The sequence below is a fragment of the Aphidius gifuensis genome, linkage group LG4, assembly GCF_014905175.1.
Source record: "Aphidius gifuensis isolate YNYX2018 linkage group LG4, ASM1490517v1, whole genome shotgun sequence".
NCBI lineage: Eukaryota > Metazoa > Arthropoda > Insecta > Hymenoptera > Braconidae > Aphidius > Aphidius gifuensis.
The window spans coordinates 669,472-697,360 of record NC_057791.1 but is presented as its reverse complement, the minus strand read 5'-3'; the positions used below and the strand labels follow the sequence as shown (position 1 = coordinate 697,360).

General features: G+C 24.5%; 3 protein-coding genes across 6 annotated transcripts; 1 reads left to right on the top strand and 2 right to left on the bottom strand.

The window, feature by feature from the left end:
* Positions 1-110: 110 nt before the first annotated feature.
* LOC122854234 (GATA zinc finger domain-containing protein 7-like) lies at positions 111-23,039 on the bottom strand. Of its 4 annotated transcripts, none has more exons than XM_044154698.1 (8): positions 22,579-23,039; positions 11,034-11,538; positions 9,549-10,913; positions 5,286-5,422; positions 4,720-5,121; positions 1,778-1,950; positions 874-1,201; positions 111-791 (listed from the first exon to the last, which is right to left on the bottom strand). In XM_044154698.1, the coding sequence occupies exons 1-8, from the start codon at positions 22,628-22,630 to the stop codon at positions 400-402; spliced, it is 3,354 nt and encodes a 1,117-aa protein (XP_044010633.1). In that variant the 5' UTR covers positions 22,631-23,039; the 3' UTR covers positions 111-399. The 4 variants fall into 4 exon arrangements, with proteins under 4 accessions (XP_044010633.1, XP_044010636.1, XP_044010634.1 ...); XM_044154701.1 differs by lacking the exon at positions 1,778-1,950 and adding an exon at positions 1,367-1,455; XM_044154699.1 differs by having other exon boundaries at positions 4,720-5,109.
* A 1,472-nt stretch (positions 23,040-24,511) lies between these two features.
* LOC122854242 (mitochondrial import receptor subunit TOM40 homolog 1-like) lies at positions 24,512-26,503 on the bottom strand. Its single transcript, XM_044154724.1, has 5 exons — positions 26,229-26,503; positions 26,031-26,145; positions 25,710-25,963; positions 25,462-25,623; positions 24,512-25,384 (listed from the first exon to the last, which is right to left on the bottom strand). The coding sequence occupies exons 1-5, from the start codon at positions 26,386-26,388 to the stop codon at positions 25,095-25,097; spliced, it is 981 nt and encodes a 326-aa protein (XP_044010659.1). The 5' UTR covers positions 26,389-26,503; the 3' UTR covers positions 24,512-25,094.
* Positions 26,504-27,284: 781 nt separating this feature from the next.
* Positions 27,285-27,886, top strand: LOC122854245 (MIP18 family protein galla-2). Its single transcript, XM_044154727.1, has 3 exons — positions 27,285-27,405; positions 27,473-27,552; positions 27,617-27,886. The coding sequence occupies exons 1-3, from the start codon at positions 27,285-27,287 to the stop codon at positions 27,884-27,886; spliced, it is 471 nt and encodes a 156-aa protein (XP_044010662.1).
* The last annotated feature ends 3 nt before the right edge of the window (positions 27,887-27,889 follow it).

Here is a 27,889-nt window from a genome sequence, read left to right as displayed (position 1 = left end):
TTTACAAAGAATAAAAATAATATTATATTAATAAAAAAGAAAAAGAAAAAAAAAAAAAAAAGTTATTCAAATAAAATATCAATTATGTAATGTATAATTTACATAAGCCCATAATAATTTTTTTTATCCAGAGTACTGTTATTATTTAAAATAAACAAATGATAATTTAATTTATATTTTTTTTTCAATAAATTTGGGCTCCAAGTTCCAGCTGGTGCTCTTAAAATGACTCAAAAAAAGTCGACCAACAATAATTTTGAAAAAACAATGCCAATAAACAAAAATAGCTGTTTGTTTTTTTGTTTTTTTTTTTTGGATAATAAATTAAATAAATCACCAATAATTGTAAAAAAAAAAAAATAATATTGTTTACTAAATAATCTAATAATTAATATAAGTTTATGATGATGATGATATTGAAACGACACTTGGTCTTTCTAAATGTGCATCAATAATAAGTTTATCATTTGGTGATGAATTACCACCACCACCACCACCAATATTAACAATATGAGGTGCTGATAAATGATGATCAGGTGAATGATTTGCTGATTGCATTGTTGGTGATCCTCTGCTAGATGGTGATGGACATTCAATTTTAGGTAATGGTGATGGATGTCTCAATGATAAATGTGATGCTGTCTCATGTGGATACATATCAAAATACAAATTTGATGGTGTTTGTTGATATGATTGCATTAATCTACTTGTTGATTGTGGACTTCCACCATACAATGAATTACCATATGCTGATTGTGATAAATTTGCCATTCTTAGGTCAACATAAGCATCTGTAATTACATTTAATCACTATTATTTATTTGTTATACATTTTACAAACAAAAAATAATTTATTATTGTCAATTAATTTACCTGTATCAACTTTAATATTGTGATGATGATGATGATTATTGTTGTTGTTGTTGTTGTTGGTTGTATTGTTGTTGTTGTTATTTATTTGACAATTTGGAATATTATTAGATATTGGTGTGTCTGATGTCTTCATACCACCACCCTTTGGTTTACGTTTACGTGTTTGAATTGTATCTTTTTTCATAGTCAATGGACGTGATATACCATGAAGTTTATAATAAAGTCCACATGCATTACATACTGGCTCACCACTTGCATTTCTACGCCATAATGATGTTGTTTGTGTTCGACAATTACTGCATTCAAGACCAACACGTCTTGATGCTGACTGTTTTTTTAAAAAAAAAATAAAAATATATTATTTAGTATTTTGTAGTAAATAATTGAGGAAAAAAAAAAAAAAATTGATTAAATATTTTTATGATAAAGAAAAAAGTATTCAACATATTGATGATATTTATATAAATTGGGAGGAGATTTTGATGACACCTACCAAACGTCGGCTTGTTTTCTCCTCAATGACGCGACGGGTACCATTATATGGATTAAAGGTGCCTTTGTAGAATTCGCCCGGGTCCGCCACTGAAACAGACAGGAGACCAAACGTTAGGGTCATTTTTATTTATTTTTTTTTAATTTATTTAATTATCTTCCCAATTCATAAACAAAAATTATCAACATAATTATATTGGGTGGATCCACGACGACAGGCAAACACGGGCGAATCTCCACACAGGCTCCTGGTCTTTTTTTTTTTATTTATTTATTAAAATATTCATTTAAAAATTTACTGACGTTTTGTCATCAATTGATAAATACTTTTTTTTTTTTTTTTTTTTTGAATAATATTAATAAAAATGATATTTTTTCAATTTTTTTTTTTGATGACCGAGCCTCTGCTTACCAGTCGTCGTGGTTGTTTGACTAGGGGTCGATTCATGCCATTCATCTTGTGGTAGAGGCCGCAGGCGTTGCAAAGATAATGTCCTGTACCATCTCGTCGCCATAATGGGGTCTGTATTGCCCCGCAATTAACACACTCGCGACCCTCTGAATAGTATTCTGCATCTATGTTCACTAATTTTTTATTTTTTTTAAATGTAAACCCTCAATTTATATATTAATTTGATTTATATTATTTTTTTATAATCAACAGAAATTGCTCACGCTTATAATTTTTATATAATACCTCTCATTTGAATGGCTAAAAAAAAAAATAATAATAATAATTTATATATGACAATATATATTTAAAAAATAAATAATAATTATTTATTTTTTAAATATTTTTTTTTTCGTTTTATATTACGTTGTCAAATATATACTTTGATTATTATTTTATATTTCTCATAAAATAATATTATTTATAATGTGTTATTTTTAAATTATTTATTTATTTTTTTTTTTTTTCTTCAACACATTATATATCCCGGGGCATTTTTTATTAAAATATATAAAATAAAAAAAAAAATAAATGGCATTGAAGTATAGTCGATGATATTTATTTATCTAAAATATATAAAAAAAAAAAAACGTAATAAAATTTTTAAAATATAATGTTTGAATTTCAAATAATATTTGTAACGATTTTTTTTTGTACTGTGATTTTTTTTTTCTATATATATTTTTTTTGTTTTAAATGAATATTTATATTTATTCAAAGTTTAACTAACGGACAAGTACAAACAAGCTATAAAAAAAAGAAAAAAAAAATTGTAAAGGGGGTGTGGGCGGACATGAACATGTTATCACTTGCTTCCGGCGATTACCGATAGTGCCACAGTAACCGGGTCCCCAAGTGCTTTAGAAAAAAGAAAAAAACTAGAATTAAAAAATAATATCTATTTTTTAAAATTTATTCCAAGTAGACACCGCGAGAACTACTTACTACCTGCCGTCCATAAAAATAACAACATTAAAACGACAATGACAATTTACTTGAAAAAAAAAAAAAAAATTTTATAATCTCAAATTCTCCATTTAACGACTGCACTACTGTTGTTTAAAATAAAAAATATATTATTCATAAATATATGCGTACAAGAAAATATATATATAATTTCATTTATAATTTTTACCATTATATTTTAAATGTTCGTTCCAAGTTGCAGTACAGAAAAAAAAAAGAGTAAATCTATATGAAATGCCATTTTAATTGTTATGTATTTTTAAAATTTAAAATTTCTAAAATACCACATGGTACATTAAAAGGTGCCTGAAGGTATATAAAGCTACTTGAAAAATTTGAACCAAAAAAAATAAAAAACACTCAGTTTTGTCGGCATTTTAAAAAGCAACCCAAGTACCATATGATCATCCCTTAGAAAAAAAAAATGTATATAATATACATTATCCCGCACATGATTTAAATAGCATAAAAAAATAAAAAATATTATTTTTCTTTTGTTTAAATAACGCGTATTATTTATTTCATAAACATATACACATTGGAATTTATAAACACACTTAAAGTAATTAAACATGATGCCTCAATTTGAAATGAAAAAAAAAATATATTTTCAAGTATTTATTAATAATTTATATTTCGTTATTTTTATCTTTTTTTTTTGTGATAAGAAAAAAGTTTTTGATAATGTCTTGTAAGAGGACTTTGACACTTTGGGGATTACGAGGTCGTTGCCAAAATATAATCATCCAACAAAATATTTATCCAACTCAAAAATACATAATAAATAAAATAAATATATATATTAAATATTATATTCATTCAACATTTATTATAATCATATTTTCTTAATGGAGTATAATATTTAAATATTATTTTGACATTATTTGCTGACAAGTCATTAGATTGTAGTGATATTATTTGGTTATATTATAATTGGCTTATTGAATAAATAAATTGGCCAGTTGGTAATCATCATATAAACATATATAAATATGTGATTAGATATAGTTGGTTGGTTGTTGTTGTTGTTGTCAGTGTATTATATATATTATCGTAGATACAAGGACCTATCTTATTTAGTTTTATGTTTTTTATTTTCAGCCTTTATCGTAACTTGCCTTCAGGCTGACTTGATGATTACACCTATATGCAGTGTCTAGGTCAGGGTTGCATATCTCATTATTTATTTCTTCTTCTTATACTATCAACAACTAAAATTCATTATAATTTTTGTTTTTATTTTTCCATCAAATTTACTCCAATTTTACTGAGTATTATTTTCATTTTTTTTTTCTTCATGAATTTACTGAGGGCTGCAGTGATCCATTTAAATAGATAAATAATTGTTACTAAATTTTAAAAACATGTTGCAATGTTGTAGAATTAATTTTGAATAAAAAAAAAAAAACACGCCCTCGAAAATATCTTGATGTTTCTTGGGGAAAAGAAAATTTTTCTACTCCAAAAACCACTACACAACAACCACCAGCATCACCACGTGTCACTTGACAACATTTATTTTTATTTTTTCTTTAGTTTAAAAAATAAAACCACCCGCAAAACTCGTGACTCTTAAAATACTACTAAAAGATGCCGACAAAACCACTCAATGGCAATGAACGGTGTCGGTTTTCATCATATATATAATAAAATTAAAAAAATAAATATTTTATTAAAACAAAAAATTAATTTTTATATGATAAAATTCATTTGTTTTTAAATAATATATATATATAATTTTTTTAAAATATGAAAATTCCAAGTGTGTGATATGTGTGTATATGAAAATAACGAACGTGATGATTCGAATAATTTGAAAACGTGCTGCTTGAAAAATATATAAATCGACAACAAACGTGAGCAATTTCCTTATTATTATAATATTTTTTTCTTGAAATATTATTAAATAAAAATAAAAAATATATTAAAAAACTTACTTGCTGATAAACTTGCAGCAGCACTATATTGTTGATGAGGATTAATTGTTGTTGTATTTGTTGTTTGACGTCTTGAATTTCTTGGTGTACCATATGGTAAATTTCTTTGTCCACTATATTGTGTTGTTGCAATTGTATCAGTTGTTGCTCCATAATGCCAATTATTACTGTCATCATTATTACCAGCACCATTAACACTTGCTTGTTGTTGTTGCTGTTGTTGTTGTTGTTGTTGCTGTTGCTGTTGTTGATGTGATGCATATGGTGGACTGTAGTTACGAAAACTTGATCTATCAAATCGTTGTATAAATGATGGTAATGCTTGATTTGCATTAACTGATGTTGATACTGTTTTACTACAATAATCTTCTGGTAATGGTGGCAATGATCCTACAAGATAAACTTTCAAATTCATAAATCACAAAATACAAAAACGTTAATCTTTTAAATATATTTAACAAAAAAATTTATTGATTAATTTATTATCAAAAAAAACAAATAAAATAAAATAAAATATAATCAGTATATAGATGTTTATATAAAAATTAATGTGTGTTATTAATTACCTTGAGATGACCAAAGTTGTTGAGGAGAACCAGCAAGTTCATTTGGACTTCCAGTGACATAAGAGAGGGGATAATTAGCCCCTGCACCACCTCCACCCATTCCACCTACTCCACTCATCGGACGATACATAGATGAACTGAAAATATTTAAAATCAAATTTTATATATTTTTTTTTTTTTTTTTTTACGTATATTCTAAATTATGTACGTCTGGTGTGTGTATATGTACACGCCCATACCCTTGGGAATTTATATATGACAGACCAGCTGTACTGTCTGTCTGTTTTTTTCATTTTAATAATTTTTAACATACGACAATATTTTTTAGAAATTTGTTGTTGTAATTTTATGTTTTTTTTATATTGATAAAATATGTTTGTCAGATGGTTTAAAAGCACGTGCTAAATAATAACATAATTTTATAAAAGGGATGAAAATTAAAAATGTATATATTATATTTTGAATTTAAAATTGGAATGAGGAAGCAGTGGATGATGTTCGCTTGGTTGGACAGAATGAGACGTATTTTAAAATACTCGACAGGGGTTCGTAACTTTGCAAGTATATTATATACACTCGACCACCTAGATGTAGATGCGGGCGCGTGCCATCATAGCTTTTACTTTTTTCTTTTTTTTTTTTTTTTGGAGCCCCTTTATTATTTTCAAGTCTCCAGGATACAAGATTACTCCATTAACATCGTTTTACCTGGCTGACTGACGACTGAATGTTTTTCTCTATTTCTTTTATTTTTTTTCTAACCGTATATATATTTATTTTCAAATACCGGAAGGTAGTAGTCGAGTATTCAAGTTTTACAAGAAAAACGGATTGCCATAAAAGAAAAGAAAGAGACCCCCCGAAAAAAAATTCCTCATTGGCGAGACGACTATTTCTCTTTGGCGACTTATTTGTCTTATCGGTTTTTCTTTTCAAAGAAAATAAAAAAATAAATTTTCGGTGTCTTTTAGATGCTCCATATTTTCACCATGACTCACCAAATCAATTATTTTACATATATTTTAAATAATAATTAAACAATAATTTAATTAGTAATAAATAATAATAATAATACAAAAACAAGCGACCTTGAAATACGGAAGCCCCAGTATGTTTTGTCACGTTTTGTTACATTTTTGTACGTGCTTTTTCGAGAAACTTGATTTTATAAAAAAAAAAAAAAACAATACGCGATTAAGACTCGTGCCATCAGGACACTGTACAATTATTATTATTGTTATTATTTAAAACAAAGACAATTATTGTAATTTAAAAACAAAAAAAACAATTAGTCAACGGTCAAAGTTTTATTATTATTTTTTTTAAGATAATTTTTATTATTAACTATTGTGTCATTGTAAAATCAAAATGAAAATTAATTTAACGGTGGTTTTTTTTTTTAAATAAAAAACCATGAATGTATAACATGTGTTTTGAAAAAGAGCGTGTGCCGTTTAGCGGAAGGAAGACTTTGAAATTCATTGTAGCCGAACTCCGGAAAAGTGCAACTACTTGTTGAACATTTATTTATATTTTTTTTGCTCAAATTTTTAAAATCAATGCAAATTTATTATTTTTTTTTTTTAAATAATAATTAATTAAATATATATATTATATTTTCATTGATATAATTTATATAGTTTACACCCTTTGTTTTTAAATTCATAAATAAAAAAAAAAAAAAACAAAAACATATATTTGAATAAGTCACTGAGACGTGCAGCAGCTCGATGACGCATCTCGTATTTCTTCTAGGAATAATGAAATGATTTTTTTTTTTTTTTTTTTTTGTTTATTTATTTATTTATATTTAATTATACTAAACAAATTCAGTCACAATGAATTTATTTAATTTTTATTTTTTTTCTAAATAGCCATTGCTGTATTTAGCTATTTTTTTTTTTTTTTAGAATGGCTCTTGTCAATATTAAAATATTATATAATTATATATAAAAAAAGATGCAATGGGATAAAATGCAAAAGTGCATCATCAAAATAAATTTATATATATTTGAGTTGTTGAGAGTAAATTTTTAGACAGCTTGCGAAATTTAATATCACACTGGAGGTTATAGCCCTTTCTTTAATATTTATAATATTTAATCTAGCGAGATATCATGTCGACGCACTGGAATTGGAGATGACAAAAAATAAGGTGCTTCTTGTTATAAATAAAAAATTTAAATTCCAAAAATTTTCCTAAACATAATCTATATATTATAAACATTTTATTTTCTCATCTTGCATTTATTTTTAATAAATAAAAAATAGTAAACTTTAATGTTTGCGAGTAAACATGTCTAAGAAATAATAATTATTGTTATATATATATTTTTTTTTTTTATCAGTGCAAAGGAACGTTGATAAAGTGGGGCAGTATTTTTTAATATTTATTTAGTCGCATCATAAGATTATATAGATGATTATTTGTTTTATTTTTACATGGCCAGGGTCGATATAAATATTAAAAAAATAACAAATACATTGAGTACATATTGGAGACAAAAAAAAAGAAATTTTTTTTTTTTTTTTTTTTAAAAAACTAAGACGTCAAGGGAAGTCACTAAATATTTGTTTCAAATATTTATTATCCCCATCTTATCGATTCAATACTCGCCCCATCGATGATCCAACATCAATTTTATAAATAATAAATATTTTAAAAAATATAAAATATTGTTATCACGCGACTTATTCAACTTTTTCATATTCTCCCTTTTTCTTAAATGTTTTTTATTTTTTATTTTTATCGCAACTCAATAACAAAATAATATTTTATATATAAAATTAAAAAAAAAAAAAAAAAATGAGTAATTTTAATTGTAATTTTTCAGACAAAGAATATATTGATAATAATTTTTATAAATTACATGTTGAAACTTACTTAATCATGATGATTCCAAGTGACGTATTTTATTTTTTAAACTTTTTTTATTTATCAATATCACTTGTTTAATATTTTTAAATTTATTAAAAAAATAAAATTAATTTAGCAATGTTCGATTTGAGTTGGTGCTTAACTTGGTGACCACTACTAACCGTATCAATCACCACCACTGTGTAGACAGCTACAACAACTCAACTCAACTGAACTCAAATCGGTAAACTCCAACGAAAGAGAGACCGTTTGCGTTTGGTATCATCGGTCCTCGAAGGTAGCCACAAGAATTTTCCCCTCCACTCTATTCATCATTTTTCTCCTTCTCTCATTCACTAAAAACTATCATTTTCTTTTATTTCTCTTTTTAAAATTTACCCCCCTTTGCCCCCTCCCTACTGCTATCTGTCGCTTGGAAGAAAAAAAAAAATAATAAAATATAAAAACCCCTAGGCAATTTTAAAATTATTATTTTATTTTTTTTCTTTTTTTCTATATGTATTTTATAATATTGGTTTTTTTTTTTTTTACACTTCTATTTTTGGTAATTTGACGAAATCGATTAAAAATAAATTTAAGAATAATTAATGACTGGCTGTATTATTTTTTAAAATGAAATATAAACGTGGCATTATATTTATTGAAAAATAATAATTTAAATTTAATGAAAAAAAATTTGATGATTTACTTGAATAAATAAATAAAAAATTATATATATTAAAAAACATTTAGCTTGTTGATTGTGTTAAACGAACGAATGATAAGATTATTAAAAAATTAATATTAAAGTTCTTGAATTTTTTTTTTTTTTTTTTTCGTAATTCAAATTTATAAAATCAAAGAATCGCGATATCTCATATCATTCAATTGATATTAATATACTCAATGTAAACGTTCAACTGTAAAACTCATTGAAAAATATTTATTTATTTATTTCACGTGTTAATTGTGGTAGAAAAAAAAAAATAATAATAACTTTTTAAAATTAAACAAAAAATGATAAACTAATTTTTTTTTTTTTTTCTAATCAGTAAAAAAAGATAACGAAAAAATAAATAAAATAACGAGCTTTTAAATGAATTATAATAACAACAATAATATTCCCAGTAAAACAGAAAAAAAAAATAAAAAAAAAACCAATATAATATTTACAGAATGAGTAGATAGAAAAATAAATTTATAAATAAAGAAAAACTCTGGATGTTTGCATAGGCAATGTCACATACAAAAGTCCACCAATATTCATCATCTAGTTGTGCTCCAAAATTTCAAAAACAGTTGACAGTTATTATAACAAACAAAAAAAAAAGGAGCAAATATTTTCGCATATTCTTATCATTTTTTTCTTTGAAAAATTAAATTGACTTGATAAAAAATATAAATACCTTGATAATGGAGCATTTGGTGAATGTGGTGATGAATTTTCATGCTCTTGTTGTTGATGATGTGGTGTTGAATGATGTAAATAAATATTATCCATAAATAATTGTTCATTAACACGTTCATTTTGTTGTTGTTGTTGTTGTTCATGAATATTAATATTATTTTGTATTGATGTTAAATGTGTAAAATTTTGTAGTCTTATTTGTTCACCATTGCTATAACCACTGTCTAGTCTATTTGGTGATGTTAATACAGCATTTGGACTTCTACTTGTTGAACCTGGTGAACTATCATTTCTAATTGGTGGTGACATACAATCATTATTATGATTGTTGTTGTTGTTGTTATCATTATCATTACAACTATCACCAATACAACTACCAACACTATCACCACCTCCTCCTTTTCCATCACCATCACCACCACCACCTCCTCCTCTTTCTCCACGTAATTGATGTTGTAAATATGTATCATCAGGTAATACATCATCCAATTGTTGTCCACTTACAGTTGTTACAATATCATTATCACTTATATTGCCATTATTATTATTATTATTACTATTATTACTATGACTATTATTATTTTCACTATTTAAACTTGAAAATAAACCACCAAGATGAAATTCCAAATTTTTACCATTTCTCATACTTCCAATAATACCAGTGTCATTGTTATTATTGTTATTATTAATATTACTATGATTTAAAACACGTTCATGTTCATTATCATCAGATAAATTTGATCCAGTTTGATGATGATGATGATGATGTCGATGATTGCCATTATTATTATTATTATGTTGTTGATGATGATGATTATGATGACGATTATTATTATGATGATGATGATTTGAATGTGTATCAGATGATAACGATGATGTTGTTGATGATAGTGGTGGTGGTGGTGGTGGTGATGATATGATTCCTCCTTGTGTATAATGATGCATCGTGGAGTGTTGCATGTGACTTGTTAGTCGTATATCCTCACTTGTGACTGAGAGCTCAGTTGTTCTTCTTGTATGATTTTGGTGTTGATGTTGATGTTGCTGCTGCTGCTGTTGCTGTTGCAGACTATCCCCACTTGTATTTGTAACTAATACATTAGTTGGTATACCAACGAGTTCTGTATATTCATGGTGATTATTACTGTTGTTGATGGAGTGGGGATTATGGTGATGGTGGTGGTGATGATGTTGTTGTAGTATTGAGTGATGGGTTTGTTCTTGTTCATGTTGGTGTTCGTGCTGTAGATGGTGGTGGTGGTGGTGGGAGGAGATATTTTGTTGATTTTGTAATTCTTGACTTTCTTCACTGTTAACGCCTTCGTATATTGGTGGTGATGATGTTGATGCTCTCAAATAATCTCTAAAAAAAATAATTATTATTATTATTAATATTGAAACATTTATATATATTTTTTTTTAATTTAAAATTATGATTGTGAAAAAAAAATAAAATAAATATATATATATAATATTAAATTACCTCTCGTGAATAATATGATCTGGTTGATGATATCCAAGCTGATGAAATGAATAATTAAGTACTGGATCAACAATATGATCTGGTAAAATAACTGGAATTTCAGTTGGTATTTCACATACAATATTTGATTCAACAAGACAGCCATTTTCAATATCCGGTCGGACCGCCTCCAGCACGCCCACAATATTATCATCATCCCCCCCATTATCAACAACAAATTCTGATTCTTTTTCTTTATTATTATTATTATTATTATCATCAATAATATCAATATTAGTTTTTTGTTTTTCTTTATCTTTATCATCATGATCATGATCATTATTATCGTTGTCATCTTTATTGGCATTGTCATCTTGCTCATCAATTTGATTATCGTTGGCAACTTCAGCTGTATCATCAGATGTTGTTACTTCTGTTTTTATTACAACACAATTATTTATTTCATTTGTTGATAATAATGATGATGATTTTGTTGTTTCAACTGGCAAATTTTCAGCTACCTCTTCTAAAATTCAAAAAAAAAAAAATATAAATTATTTATAAATACATGTCCAATTTCATCATTTAACTGTAGCTCATTAAATAAATTTTAAATTAACAAAAAAAAGCAACTAATGTGGAGAGAATTTTTTTTTTTTTTCCCTCATTTCTACTAAGAAATGAAAGACAGACAGAAAAAGAGTGTCAAAAAAATCATGATAAGAATAAAAAAAATTATAACGTTTGTCCTTGATCCCATCATCATCATCATCATCATCATCATCATCATTAACATCATTAACATCAACATCAAGACAATTTATTATTATTAAAATATAATATAATATAATATAATATATTTTTAATATTTAAAATGAAAAGTTTAACATTCAGCTGACCTTATTGACGTTTGCCAATCAAATTGGAGAGGTCAGGACCGTTAATCCTTAATCATTATAAATTTATTAAAAATTATTTATATTTATTTTAATACATATATATTTTAAAAAACAATTTTCAATATATATTTTTTTCATATCTTTTTACTCCAATTTATAAATAATTTTTTTTTTATTTTTTATCAAAATACAAACTTCAAAACCCAAACAATTCAGTTAAATTCATTCAACTCACTCGACCCCGATTAATCAAAAATATAAATCCATATTAAAATGTGATAATCAGTTTTTATTTTTTTCATTTTGCATCAAAAAAAAATTTGCTTTTTTATATATTATATATATTTTTTTTTCCTCCTCATTTGAATATAAAAATAAAAATAAAAAAGGGGGTATATATTAAGGGCCAGAGGTTAAAATTTTATCGTCATTCACAGTCCTGTACAAAAACAGCTCTGTCGTATACCATCATAATTCTCATATTATAATATATATATTCACTCGTCAAGTCAATTTTTTTTTTTTTTATTTTTTTATTTTAAATATTGAATGAAGTCTTTTATCTTCAATCCATCGCTGCAAATTATATATAAATATTTTTAGATCACATTAGATATATATATAAAAAATAATAAAAGTTTATAGTTTTTATGAAAAAATAAAAAAATATTCAAGTCAACACAACAAACTCATTGTTTCAATAATTTTTTTAAGAAAAAATATAAATAAAATATTTTTTAAAAAACAAGCCGGCTGTGGAATAATTTTTTTGGGATGATCCATGAGGTGCGAAGTTGCATATAAAAAGATAACACAATTCCAGGTGTTTTCTTTAAAACTTTTTTTTTGTTATCTTTGATAAATAAATAATATAATTTATATTATTATTAATAAATTTGTTGTAATATTGTCGTGGTAGATATTGATATATATTTTTATTTATTGATGTTGATTATAATATCCTTGACCATCCAATATTAAATGAAATACGTCACATCAGTTGATATCAAAGTTGGCCACTATACTAGATAATTTGTTGTATGTATAAATATTTAGAGAGATAGCACATAATCATCGTGTCCATTCATCCCGTCATGCAAATGTGATTATATACAATCTCAACTTAATTTTTATTTATCGAATAGTATTTTTATTTATTTTTTTTTTTTATCACATATTATTTTGTGTTTTTATTTTCTTAGCTACACCTGATTTTATTATTTATTTTTAAAAATCTAACCCTAATGAAATTAATAGTCTACAACATTGTTGTTGCTTTTTTTTTTATATTTTTTTTTCTATATTTTGTTACTTGAGAAGGGAAAAAAAAATCATAGAAAAATATCAAGTTTATTTATTTTTGTAGAATATTATATTTTCTATTTAAAATCCTTTTTTTGAATTTTTTTTTTGTATTTTCACAATAAACAGTCATTCAACAGGCACAAGTCCAAGAACTACCCTTTAGTTTTTTTTTATTTTTTATTTTTTTTTGACAAGCATGTGGTGAGTTTATTTTCTTGTGCATTTTTTTTTCATAATATGACAAGTTTGTAGTCGATGACAGCCACATTTCAAATTATTATTATTATTTGTAATTTAATATTTTTTATTTTTTGTTTCATCACAATGTTGATTAATTAAATTAATTAAAATTTATATATTATAAATTTTTCATCTAAGACAAAATAAAAAATATGATATCATATACCCAACGGGTCAATTAAAAATATTTATCAAAATATATATTTTTATTGACTCTTTAATTATATATATATGAAGAAATTTACAATTTAGATAATTATTGGTTTTAAAAGCGAGAAAATAATTGTCTGATAATAATGCGAGATCGATGAACTATCAATTGTTTTATATAAAATAAATAATAACACAAGTTAATCTGCGAATTATATAAAATTATTATAATATGTTGAATGATCACTTGGGGTTGCAATAAACAAAGAAATAATATTTCTAATATTATAAAAGCTCTTATATATAATATAATATCCACATATGAGTGGAAATTTTGTGACGTTTTGTGATCATTTACAAGCAACGTGTTATATATATAATATATATTTACCATGATGTGTTTAAGCTTGATAATATCGACGAACCATGACGAACTCTGGACCCGATTGTACATTATGTGGCTGGTGTAAATATATAATACTTTTTATCATTTTATTTATATATTTTTTTTTTATTGCTTGTCATGAACATCCCTGTGTGGCTATACATTTTTTATTATTTTAACTACTATGTTGGTCACATAGAAAATATATATCTATATCAAAGAGAACATCTTTTGAAATTTCAAGAAGGACATCTAATAAAAAAAAATATATATCTCACAGTAGCATATAAAAATTAAAATGATGTATATACAAAAAGACCGAGTATAATTTAATAGCTTTTCAAGAAGATTTTTATGGATTTTTTGAAAATAAAAATGCACCTAGTTTAATTTTTTTTTTTTTGAATATACAAATTTAATGTGTCTTCAAGAGAATTTTTTTTTTTTGTATGCTTACTAAAGAGACGACATGTGATAATAATCCAATTCATTTCATGGAGGGCTGTTGGGATTATTAATGGCCCTTGAATACTCAAATGAAACAAAAAAATTGTTACAAGAAAAATAGAGTATATTAACTTTTTTTTTTTTTATAGAAAAATATATCTCAAGAAACTCGACAGAGATTTTTTTTTTTTTTTTTCTATTTTATACCAACAGGTCCCTCCTTTTTTTTCCTTGAAATCAATTCGTCATTTGTATATAGTATATGATTTAAAACAGAGGGTTAATTTTTTTTTTTCTCTTCTTTTTTTCCTCCCTAAATCTTTGAAGATGCCAATATTTAAAAATAGTAATATATATGAGAAAAAAAAAAAAGATTTTTATTAGGATATATATTTTATTGTTCATTTGCTTTTTGAGGGTTGAGATTTTTTTTTTTTTTTTTTTTCCTTTACAGTATATTTACAGTGTCGGTGCAAACAGGTTGCTCGAGTAAAAAGTAAAAATCTTTTATATAAGCCAGCTGTATTATATATTATATACACTAAACCACACTTCTCAATGTGTCGGTAAATATAAATATTAAAATGTGAATAAATTCACCTTTTTTTTTTTTTCTATTCATTTCCTTTATTTTACCTGAGTTGTATTTTTTTTTTTTTTTTTATTTTTATATTTTTTTGTCGCGAGGAAACGCAATTCTGCCGGAAGTTAAGTTTAAATCAACTTTGTTTTTTTTTTTTTATACTCGAAATATGTTTATTTATTTAAAAATATTTATTCAGGTTATTTAATTAATATTTAAAAATTATTCAAAGGTGTAATGTTATTTATAATTCATTTTTTTTTTCTTTCAAGTCTGTGATTAGTTCACTCCAGAAAAAATAAGAAAAAAAACATCTCGATTATCGGCTTCAAATTTCTCTCATAAATATCAATATTTTCCCCTCATATATATATCAAGCAGTGCAAGGACAACGACCATCACCAACCATATCCACTCGATTTTGAAAATTATACTGTGACGAAAACTAAAAGTTTTCTCACGCCCAATTAATCGTTTGAAAAAAAATATAGAAAATATAAAAAACTAAAAAGATTAAAAAATTAAGTTTGAAATTATTTTATAAATATATTTAATATTTTTTTGTCACTTTTTTTTTTTTTTATTAATTTTGATATATATTTTTTATGTAATAATCTTGAAATACATACAGCTGCAGCAAGAGGGTAGATCTATATACCAAGTTGCAAACAGACTGCATGGTGTAATGTAATTTGATATTAAACTATGGGGGTCGATTTTTTTAAAACCTCAAAAAGACAAGTGGTTTTAGTTTTTTTTTTTTTTTCAAATATTTTTCTCCTCACTGTTGAAATAAATCTTGTCATGTATACATTTTTTTTTTTTTTCTTTTTTTTCTTTTCATTGCAATTTAAGCGCCATCGTCGAGATTATTAATGAGCTGTTGGTTAACATATACGACAAACAGGCCCAATACTTATTGACATATATATTTTTTTTTTTTTTAAATTATAAAACTAATTTTTATTCTTGAAAAAAAATAAATTAATAATATTTTTACCAAGCATTTTAATGCGAGCTTTAATTATTTATTTAATTTTTTTTTCCTCAATGAAGAAAGGTCAAAGTTTATATATACACTCGTCGTCTGTAAATCGAAATTTCGAGCTTGAATTGCATCGAAACTCGTAAACAAGTTACTAAATATTAATTTAAATTTAAAAAGGCCTTTTTTTTTATTTTTCATTTGGTAAAAATAATATTTTTTTTGGCTCAAAAATTGAGTGCAAAATATTGTATTAACATGAAACAATAATAAACCCATCAACAAGTCCCTGAACTGCAGTTCAAACAATAAAAATTTTTTTTTTTCTTTCATCCCTTGCTCTATATTTATTTTCTATCTAAATATATTGTTTTAAATATTGGTTTGAATAGAAACAACGTGTGAAAAACAGCACGGTCAAAATTTAAAAAATAAAGGATCAAAAAAAAAAAAAAATAAAATACTCTTCTATATACCTGCGCGAGAATATTGTATTTAATACTTTGCCGAAAGTTTGTGTATATAAAAACAGCCCTTGTAAATGTTTGCACTATCCAATATACTTGGCAGTCATTATCATTTTCGTTGTTGCTATTATTATTATTATTTTAAACTTGTTTATATATTTTTTTTTTTAATTTAAACAGTACTTGTGTGACATGATGTCACGTCCTGAACGGATGTCCGGTATTCGCTGGACTCCTGGCTCCTAATGATAACAAAATCACCGCCCCATAATAAAAATAAAATATAAAACAAAGCATTTATATATTTTAATTATTAAAAAAAAAATAATAATAATAATATTAATGTCGGAATAAGATGAAAAAAAATAAATACAAGGATAAAATAAATAAAACGTGTTTTTTCCTTAAAATATTATATCAACAAACACAGCTCGTATATTGTTATATACCTATGAAATATATATAATTTAACACCCATGAATTAAAAATTATATATTGTAAAAAAATAATTATATAATTAATAATTTTACAAGTTCATTTTGTGTTGCACAGATGGCATTTAAGTTTGCAAAATTCGTCGTTCAAATAATTTTCTTTTATATAATATAGTTATTTACCTTTTTCGTTTTTTTAAATAAATAAATAAATAATATGCATGTGTCACAAGTGTCACACATATTTAAATGTCATACACATACATATATGTACATTAAATAAATATAAATAAAAAAAAATCTACTTGCTCGCGTATCATAAGCTGCTGCCCAAGGTTCTATTATATTCCCATCGCTTATTGCCGCAAGAAAAAAATATCACTCGCAGAAATATATATTCAACTTTTTGTTGGTCTTGTATTTCTATTCATTTTTTGAGTCATATATATACTGCCAATGGAATAAATAATGGTCAGGATCAAGCGGGATTAATTGTTTCTTTTGTTAGAAAACAAAAAATAAAAAAAAATAAAAAAAATTGAAAATTTTATTATTACCTTGATGGTTTTATGCAAAGTTATACGAGTACAAGTACAAGTACGAATATTGAATATGAAAATGTGTATATGTGTGTATCCTTGTATATAACAATAATTTAAAACACAATCGAGCTCCCGCTAAACTGCACATATATATATTTCCTTATGGTTATCGTAAAATAGTACGACGTCGTGCAAGTACTTGTTTTAAATAATATTTTTTTTTTTTTCTTGACCCTCTTTGTTTCACACAAATTGAATTATAAATTTTTTTTCATTTTGATTAATATAAATTGTTATTGTTTATTATTTATATAATGAATTATAATTTTTTATTTTTATTATTATTATATTATAATAAAATATTTATTGTTTTATTTAAAAAGAAAAAAAAATGAAAAAATATTTTCTTGGAAAATTTAGAAAGTTTGTCAAGTTGATGAGGGATAAAAAAAAAAAGGAAAAAAATAAGAAAAAAAAAGGGATATTCGTAATAAAAATACATGAAATTTAATACTGATATAATGATTTAATATTTTGACAGTAGAGAAAGGCGCCTAAAAGTATTTTTGATAAAGCAATATGTTGGGGGCGTTTTGAGGGCGGTTTTTTTATTTTTTCTAGAAAAAAAAAAATTTCTCTTGGGACCCTTTACATGTCACTTAAACTTTTCTTTGACACTTATGTATTGTTTTTTTTTTTTAAATATATAATTGGTTATAGATAAATTACATGCAAGTCTAAAAAAAAAAAATAAAAAAAACAACTGCAAATTTTTGAAATTTAAATAAATAAAAAATTGTGATATATTGTTGCGTAAATTTAAGCAGCTGAAGAAACCCGCGTGGATCACCTAGTTGTCATTGGTGTTGCTGATAAAAATATTAACATTTTTCCCATGCATTTATTATTATTATTTAAAATTTTGTAAAACGGAAATAACTTAGTATTCGCGTGGGGTTTTTTTGTCCGTCAAATCCTTTAACCGCTATATTATTATTATGCCACATTTAAAAACAATTATATTAACAAACAAATATTAAAAGTAGACTCACTATATACATTAGCAATAATTTTTTTATATTTTTCAAGCTGCCCTTATACATCCTATATATGCGGGTTTGTTATCACAATTTTATTTAACGCATATATATGCATGCAAGCGTCGTCTGTATTTGCAACCCACTTTATACTTACGCCCTTTTGGTTATTTGCTTTTAAAAATTAATTATAATTATATTTAAAACAATGCTAATTATTTTTTGCAATGACAATTTTATTATTATTATTATTCAAGGCAATTATAATTATATTAAAAAAAAATAAATAATAATAATCAACAAGTAATTTTTATATTTTTAAAATGATAATTTAAATGATGCTACTTGGTCGATTGAATCAATTAATATATTGATAATATATCTATACAGATTTATAATCATCATTGATAAAAAAATAAAAAAACTAATTGCGAATGGCAACAATGATGTGGTTTATCTGAGCGTCCTTGGCTAATCTCATCAGGCGCCTCAAAGATTATACTATATCAGCACTAAATAAATTGTCCTCATACATTGTATACCCAAACAAACCCCTAAAAATTATTTATCAATATAGAAATTTTAAATAAAAAATTTAAAAAACCCAAGTAGATGATTTATTTATATACGAAATTTACAACTCTTTAAATATATTTATTTTATTTTTTTGACTGTAAATCATTGATTTATCTTTTATCTTATCTTTCAAGATTTATTAAATATAAAACAGTGAATTTTGTCAAAGATTTCAGTAGCGTCTATGTAACAAAATTTGATGATGATGATAATGATAGTGGTTGTGGTGAATGGTGATGAGCCTGCATCAAATAAATCCGCCCCTTTTTTTTTTTTTATTTTTCTAAATTTTATATTTTTTATAATTTAACTCTAAAATAAATATATTTTTCCCATCTATTTAAATATTTTGGACCATTTCTCTGCGTCAACTAAAAAAGCGATAATATGCCGACTCAAATAAGCGATAACTTATCTGAACCAGTTGCATTGAATTGAGTTGAAATTTCCAGTGGTTCTCATTAAAAAATTTTTCCCCTTTTTTCCAATAAAATAATTATTATAATATTTAAATATGTACAAATATATATATCAAATTCATTGTTAAATTATTTATATTTATTTTAATATTATTTTAATTATTTTTTCCAGGTATTTTAATTGAGAGAATTTAATACTGCTGCACGTGTTTGATAACCGAGACTAACTGGTAAGTGTCAATTTAAAAATTTTATTTATTTATTTTATATTTATTTATTATTAAATTTCGTTGTTTTTGTTATTTTTTTTTTATATATATATATGTGGTAGTGGTGATGGTGGTGGTAGTTGTGGTGTCAAATAACGGAAGTACTTGATATTAATTATCATGCTTATTGAATACTATAAATTGATTTATTATTTTATTTTTCATTAATAAAATATATAAGCCAAATAAAATTTAATTTACCTCAAAATATTATTCCTCAATTACTTGCACTTGCGATATTTTAAATAAATAAAAAAACTATATGTATACACAATAACGCAGTATAATTTCATACACAAAAATAATACATCAACTGCGTTCATTTATGCGAAGACTAGGCTAGTCTTGAAGTACACTCAAAACGATATCAGGTCCCCGTGATAACCCATATCGCAAATATAAATATAATACTAATACACAACTTTGCCAATCGTGAAAACCGTGTGTATATATATTATCAATATTATTGTTTTTGTTGTTGTTGTTGTTGTTGTCAATATACTATTATTTTAATTTTTATTATTTTTTTTTATTTTACATTTGAACAAGGTTAGTTGGTTGGTTGGTCAGATAAAATTTTCATGCATGTTAAATTAAGATATCGTTTGACAAGTGTATTGGTGCATTATCACTTTTGTATTTCATGAAATCAGTCGCATTACTACTGGTGCATGCGGAAAATATTTTTCATTCAGTATATTTAACAGTGTTTATTATATGAAAATATTTCGTTGGATATATATTGATTTTTTTGTTCATTAATCAATCAATCATGCAAATAATTGTAAATTTATATATTCAAGTTGCGAAGAAATTTTCCAAAAGTGATTTAGTGCGTTTTTATTATTTATTTTTTAATTGTAAAATTACAAAAATTTGGCTCACGATATATTTTATTATTATTTACATGTAGCTATCGGTTGTTAATTATGTAACTTGCCTTCATGTATTTTTGCATATATGGAAACAATATACGCCTTGAGCTAAATTTAAAAAAAAAATAATAATAATTATAAGCTAGAATTTTTTTCCTTATGTTTTTTTTTATTTAAAAAAAAAAAAAAAACTAGTTAGTATAGTTGAGGAAAAATATTTTTGATATTATTTTTTTATCAGTGGTATTAAAAACGTTTTATATATATATTTAAAATAAAATTTGTATATTTTTTTTTTTTTTTTTTTGTATTTATTTTATTTTTCTAGTGTGACGCATTGTTCTTTGAATTTTAAAGTAAAATATCGTCAAAGTGTATTAGTATATTCGTCATCTATTTGTAAATGAAAATTTTACAGTCATTTTATTTGACAATACACGTTAATAAAGCGTAACGTATTTTTGTGTGTAACTTAAGCATATAGGTTTTTATTTTTCCTCTTATTTTCAAGGGTAAATTGTAAAATTTTTATGCTTAAGGGATGTGCTTTTCTTGACTAAATATTTCGACGTCTATAGTCTCGTGACTCAATAAGTTGGCGAGGCAAAAAGGTAAATAATAAAAATGACTCTTCAATATTTAATTTGAATAATAAAATTGCATCATCTGTTTAGAAATTTATATTATTCAAATATTATTTTTCATTTAACATAAATGCAAATAGTTTTTTTTCTTTTTTTTTTTTTCATATAATTAACTCGTGGAGTTTTACGAAGGCGGAGCTAAAAGATAAATAAAAAACTCGGATAGGTAGTTTTATTTAATTCTATATACAGTCAGCTAACCGCATCACCATATTCTCTTCGCCATCTTGAAATCATCTTGACCCTTCTCCGGCATGTTGAAATATAATAATTTTATTATTTTTAATCGAAAAACGCGCGTTATTATATATTTTTTTTTTAAATTTATAACGATTGAAAATGATTCCATAAATGTCGTTATATATATATAAATAAATTTCGAAAAAAAAATTGAGTAAATTTAAAAAATAATTCATATGGCAACATTGAGATGATTTAATGGAAGATGAACCCTGACTTTTGTAGCTTACGGCCCCAATGCTGACTGATGTCCAATGGCCTCAACAACTGATAAATATATATTTTATTTTTACTAGATTTTTAAATATAATAAATTACAATAATTTTCATGGAATATTTATTTTGACTGTATAAATATATTTATAGTTTAATTAACGACCTCTAATTGACTTTGAATTAAATAATATATATAAAAAGCTGTTTGATAAATCTAAATTCAAAATATTTTTCATAAAAAAATTAAACAAAAATGAGTAATTTATTTGTTTAAATTAATTGACACGTGTGTGTCATGTCTATTATTTTTATTTTTTTTTTTCACTCTTTTTTTTCTTCATCAATTTTCAAAGTTAAAAAAAATATTAATTAAAAAAATATTATATAAAAATTAAAAACACATCTATTAAAAATAATAATAATAATTTAAATGTGACCGATTAAAATGTCAAAATAAATGAGCCAAAGAATATAAAAAATAAAATATATATAAGTATTTTGTGGCGATATAAAATATAATTTATATTTTAGTATATATTTCGGAGCAAAAACATCAAACTGGAATTAGACAAAAAATAATAAAAAAAAACAATAACAACAACTTAAACAATAATAAAAAAAAAAAAAAGATCCTGGTCTTATCTGTATATACAAAATAATCATTTCTTGTTATCGGTTAACTTGCGTTATCACTCTGATATCCAACCATATAACATCCACCACAGTCGGTCCCTGGTCTCCAGTAACGTCAGTAACTCGCGAACCACCGTACCCGTAAGTGATTTTTCAATAATAAATATTATCAAAATTATTTTTAAAAAAATTATCATTTTATTTAACAACAATAACTTACCATTTTTATTATTATTATTATCATCTTTCTTCTTCGGTATTCGCAACTTCATCTTGATTCAATTTTTTAAATTATTATATATATGAAAATGAAAAAGCTCAATCTGATGAAAATAAAATTCACTGACACTTTTTTATTGTAATTTATATTGTTTTTAATTTAACAAGTAAAATTATTTTTAAGTTTAAATAATGAGCACTTGTTGATCCTGTTTGAGTATGACCAAGTCAAAGTGTGACTTGTTCGACGTTCAACAAGAAATAACAACAACAACAATAATAATAATAATAAAATTTAACAAAAAAAATGAAAAATAAATAAGTCAACGTGTGCATGTACGTGAACTCGAGCTCTATGATCGAGTATGAGCCTCGTGTATGTACATAGAGTAAGGCAATAACTCGTTACGACGACGACGACTTGTTTCAACTCAAAGGGAGCCAGAGAGAGAAAAAGAGAAATAAAAAAAAAAAAAAAAAAATGGAAATATATATTTAAGAGAGAACGAATAAGAAGTCGTAAAACAAAAAGAAAAAAAAAAAAAAGAAATTGAAATTTTTTTTTTTTTAAATAATGTGCAAGAGAGAGATAAAAGCATCAAAAGCTATGTGTTGATAATAAAAAAAAAAAAAAAGAAAAAAAGAAAAGGGGGGAGATTTAGATATATATACATATGCCCCCTTGTCAGGTCAAAGTGGGAGGTGGGTGGATGGGTGGGTGGTTGGTTGGTTGATCATTTATGACGACTTAAAAAGAAGGGGAATAATATAAGTACTTATAAACGATGTAAATTAAAATAAATAAATAAAAATAAATATTAATATTAATAAATAAATGAGTATAAAATGTGTGGGTGTATTTTTTTTTATATTTTTTAATTGTTTGGATAAAATTTTATGAAATGGAAGTTGACTAAACCGCGATGTTGTTGGTGAAACATTTTTTTTTTTTTTTCCTTATCAGTTTCAATTCCCCTCTTGTTAAGAATTTATTTAAAAAAAATAATAATAATAATAATATAGAGATTCATCCTTTTCTCTAATGACTTGAATTAAAATTTATTTTTTTTATGACTTTCAGATTTATTTATTTAAGTTAAAATATAAAATTATAATGATAAAAAATATTTATGCTTTTTTTTTTTTTGTATTTTACTATTTTTTTTTCAGTTAAAGTTCAACTGTGTAAATTTGTAAAAATAAAAATACAATTACTTGAATTCCAGAATGTTAAAATTTATAAATTTCATAATTGATTAATTTTAATTAATTAATTAATATAAATAAATAAATTGATTTATATAATTCAATATCAACTTGGTTATTTATTAAACATTTTAAATTCTGATTTACTAAGGCAATTATTTAAAAAATAAAATAAAAAACAAAAGAGAATAATAATAAATATTGTTTATAAAATTGAGAACGGTGAATCACAAAGTGAACCAACAACGTTATGATTTAATATATATATATATGAGGTGCCAAGTTACAGTGAATACTGTTTCATCAAAATCAAGGACAAATCGTCAAATATAAAATCAATCCCTTTTTATTATTATTATTATTTCATTCATTCATTGTCAATTTTCTCTTTCATTATTATTATTATTGAAATTTTATTATTTATTTTATTTCACTTAAAACAAATATACTCGAGTGAAAAAATAAATGTATAGATTTTTTTAAAAAACATCAATTGTAATGTAAATAATAATAATAATAATAATATATTTTTTAAATAAAAAATTTTCTAGGTATGCAAAAGGTAATAATGAGTAAGCAAAAGTTGGTTTTAAAGTCACGGGTTGTATTGTTAAGCATTAAAATCATTTGTAACTACCGTCTCATGTAGCAGCACGTAGAAATATTGCATCTACATCCAGACGTATTTAAATCAACCATGAAAACATGTATATATAGTTTCTATTCTGTATGTTGCTGGTAATATTTTTTTTTCTTTTTTAATTTTACATTTAGCCTGTAATTTTACTTTGACAAACTAACAATAATTATTATTACGTTTTTTTTTTTTTTTTTTTTCTTCATTTAATATTTCTTTGGGAAGGAAAAATATTTCGAAAGAATGAAAAATATTTAAAAAAAAAAAAAAAAAAACAAATCATGAACATGTAATTCTCATTCTATTCAACATTTTGTTTCTTTTTAATTTTTTTTTTTTTTAATTTTTTCTCTTTGTTAATCGTAAATGCACTGTTTTATTGAGTCTTAATTTAATCGAAAAATCATTACAATAAAGTTGATTCTTTGATTATTACTTGATTGTTTTAATTTCATAAATAAAATAAAATAAAAAATAAAAACACATTGTTAAAAATCTTTTTTTTTCTTTATAAATGAATCAACAGATAGATTCAACGTCAAATTTACATTAAAAAATTTGTCCAAGTATCTTGATTTATTTTTTTTTATTATTTTATTTTACTTGATTTGTTTTGTGTTTTTCAATTTTTATTAATTATTATAATTTGTTTTTATTATTTAATCATATTAAATTCAACCAATCATTAAACCACAACCAAGTTGAAATTGTCCTTTTGAATGATTTAATAAACCACTCAAAACAAATGCAAATGGTAATGGTAATAATTTTTTTTCAAGTACTGCTCCAACTGTCCAATTTGAATCAAGTGTACCTCGATAAACAAGATCAGCTTGTGGTAAATCAATTTGATATGCTATTGTTGCTGTTGATTCTTGCATTCTAGCATTAACATCAAGCTCAACACCAATTTGTAGTTGTTCACTGGCTTTTTGATGAAAGCAAACATGACAATTAGCCATACCTGTATCAATAAATAAATAAATTAATTAATTAATTAAAAGAAAAATAAATTAACAAGAAATTTTATCTACTACTAACCAAGACTTGCACTTATTGTTGATGGACCATGTGTGTATCTTCCAACGAGTGATGCAACAGCAATACCACCACCTGGTACACCATGACCACGTTGGTATGCTATTTCACCACCCAATGCTAAATTTGGAGTTACATTTTGTAGATAATGACCAACCATAACACCTGTTGTTAATAAAAATAACATAAAGTAAATTAATATTTTGTAATAAATAAATGATGCAATCGAGAAGTATTATTATCATCATTACCAAAACCATTGAGAACATCTGGATTAGCAATAGTCAATGAACCAGTGTATGAATCACCACGATAATCAGCTGTCATTTGTAATGCAGTATATTTACTTTTTTGTACTTGAGCAGCCATTTTACACTTGAGTCTTGGTGCAAGTTGATGTATTATATTTGCATTCAAGTTACCATTTGGATCAATATCACCCAACATTACTGGATATGCTTCTGTTAATGATACTTGTTTTGTTCCAACATAAGTTGCACCAAATCTTTAATTTAAAAAAATATTATTAATTAAATTTTATATTATTTAAATGAAAAATGATAATTTCTTACTTGTAGCCAGATTTAACGACAGAACTCATTAATATTGAATGTGATATTTGGAAATGATTACTAAGGCCCTTGTTGACGATGAGCTTGGCACCCTCAAAATTAAGTGGAAATACATCTATAACAAAAAAAGACATAATTTTTATTGATGAATCATTTCAAGTTGATTATTCAGTTATTAATTATTATTTTACTACTTGCCTTTGCAAAGTTTGTGAATTTCTTCAACTGTTCCTGGATTTTGCGGTCTTGGTGATTCCAATTTAACATTATCTAGACTTTGTTCCTTAGGAATTTCTGGCGGTGTAATATATACTGGTGGTGGTGGTGGAGGTGCTGAAGCTGCATGTACATTACCCATTTTTTATTTCTTAATATATTTATCTCTCTCTCTCTCTTTTTTTTTTTTGTAAAATGTAATTTATTAATTTACAATAACACAATTAACACAATTTTTTTTTATGACTTAATTATTTATAGATTTTGAGTCAATTATTTGTTAACAATAACACAATATTATAATTTCTAATAACATAAAAATTATTTAACTATTAACAATTATTAAAAAAATGTGATCGCACAAGAAGCGTGTCTATCAATCGCCATTGAAAAAAAAAAAATCCCACACAAAACACACCACGAGTCTGTAATCGATTTTTCCCCAAATCCACACCACATATATATACTCTCTCTGACGTAACTCCAATATTTTAAAAAATTATATTTTATATTATATTGTGCTTTATTATTATTTTATATATTTTTAATATTTAAAAAATTTATTTTTTTAATTTATTGCTTTATTATATTTTATTGACAATGTCAATTTTATTATTTATTTAATAAATGCCGGTTTAATTTATAGGGACTTTTTAATTGGCTAATTTTTTTCTAGTGCAGCCAACATTCTTTTTTTTTTATTTCTAACCTAACCTTTTTATTTATATTATTATTATTTATTACCATTTATTATAAATAATATATAGTCATCAAGTTTTGTTGTTAATTAAATAATAATATTTTTTTTAATTAAACCAATTTGTACAAAAGTGTACAAAAGTTTCGGTAAATAGTTTAGGTTAGGTTAGTTAAATTTAATCAATTTTAATTGCCCTCAGCGCCAACTTTCTCGTACTAATTTGCTATTTTTTTTTTTCTTTCATGTCAAGCCTTCATGTGTCTTCTTGATTGATAACAGAAGATAATAATCAACAATAATCAAGCCATCAATTAATTAATCAATTGACAAAAAATAAAATGGGTGTTAATTTAGAAAATCTTAATCCAAAAGTACATCAAAAAATTGATGAACGACAATTAACTGATTTTGATGAAAATGAAGATGTTGTTGATGCATTTGATGAACGTGAAATATTTGGTAAACATTAATAGACATAATAAACAGCATTTATATTTATAATAATAGGAATGATTTATATTTACAGATTTAATTAGAAATATAAATGATCCAGAGCATCCATTGTCATTGGAAGAATTGAGTGTTGTTGATCAGAGTTTAATTGAGGTTAGCAAACAAAATTACCAATTAATTTTTTTAATTAATATCTAATCTACATTAATCTTTACAGATTGATAATGTTAAAAATTATGTCAATGTACAATTTACACCAACAATTCCACATTGTAGTATGGCAACATTAATTGGTTTATCAATACGAGTACAGCTATTACGAGCATTACCACCAAGATTTAAAGTATCAGTTATTGTTACACCAGGTACACATGTTTCTGAGCAAGCTGTTAATAAACAATTGGCTGATAAAGAACGTGTTGCTGCTGCACTTGAAAATTCACATCTTGTTGCTGTTATTAATCAGTGTGTCAGTGAAAAAGAATAATTT

Coding starts and splice junctions, on each gene's coding strand:
- LOC122854234 (XM_044154698.1), bottom strand. CDS start 22,630: ATGAAGTTGCGAATACCGAAGAAGAAAGATGATAATAATAATAATAAA. Junction 5,423..9,548: donor CCAAATGCTCCATTATCAAG/GTATTTATATTT, acceptor AAATATTTTCAG/TTCATCTATGTATCGTCCGA. Junction 792..873: donor CAATATTAAAGTTGATACAG/GTAAATTAATTG, acceptor ATGTAATTACAG/ATGCTTATGTTGACCTAAGA.
- LOC122854242 (XM_044154724.1), bottom strand. CDS start 26,388: ATGGGTAATGTACATGCAGCTTCAGCACCTCCACCACCACCACCAGTA. Junction 25,964..26,030: donor GTCGTTAAATCTGGCTACAA/GTAAGAAATTAT, acceptor TTTAAATTAAAG/ATTTGGTGCAACTTATGTTG. Junction 25,385..25,461: donor AACAATAAGTGCAAGTCTTG/GTTAGTAGTAGA, acceptor TTATTGATACAG/GTATGGCTAATTGTCATGTT.
- LOC122854245 (XM_044154727.1), top strand. CDS start 27,285: ATGGGTGTTAATTTAGAAAATCTTAATCCAAAAGTACATCAAAAAATT. Junction 27,406..27,472: donor TGATGAACGTGAAATATTTG/GTAAACATTAAT, acceptor TTATATTTACAG/ATTTAATTAGAAATATAAAT. Junction 27,553..27,616: donor TTGATCAGAGTTTAATTGAG/GTTAGCAAACAA, acceptor TAATCTTTACAG/ATTGATAATGTTAAAAATTA.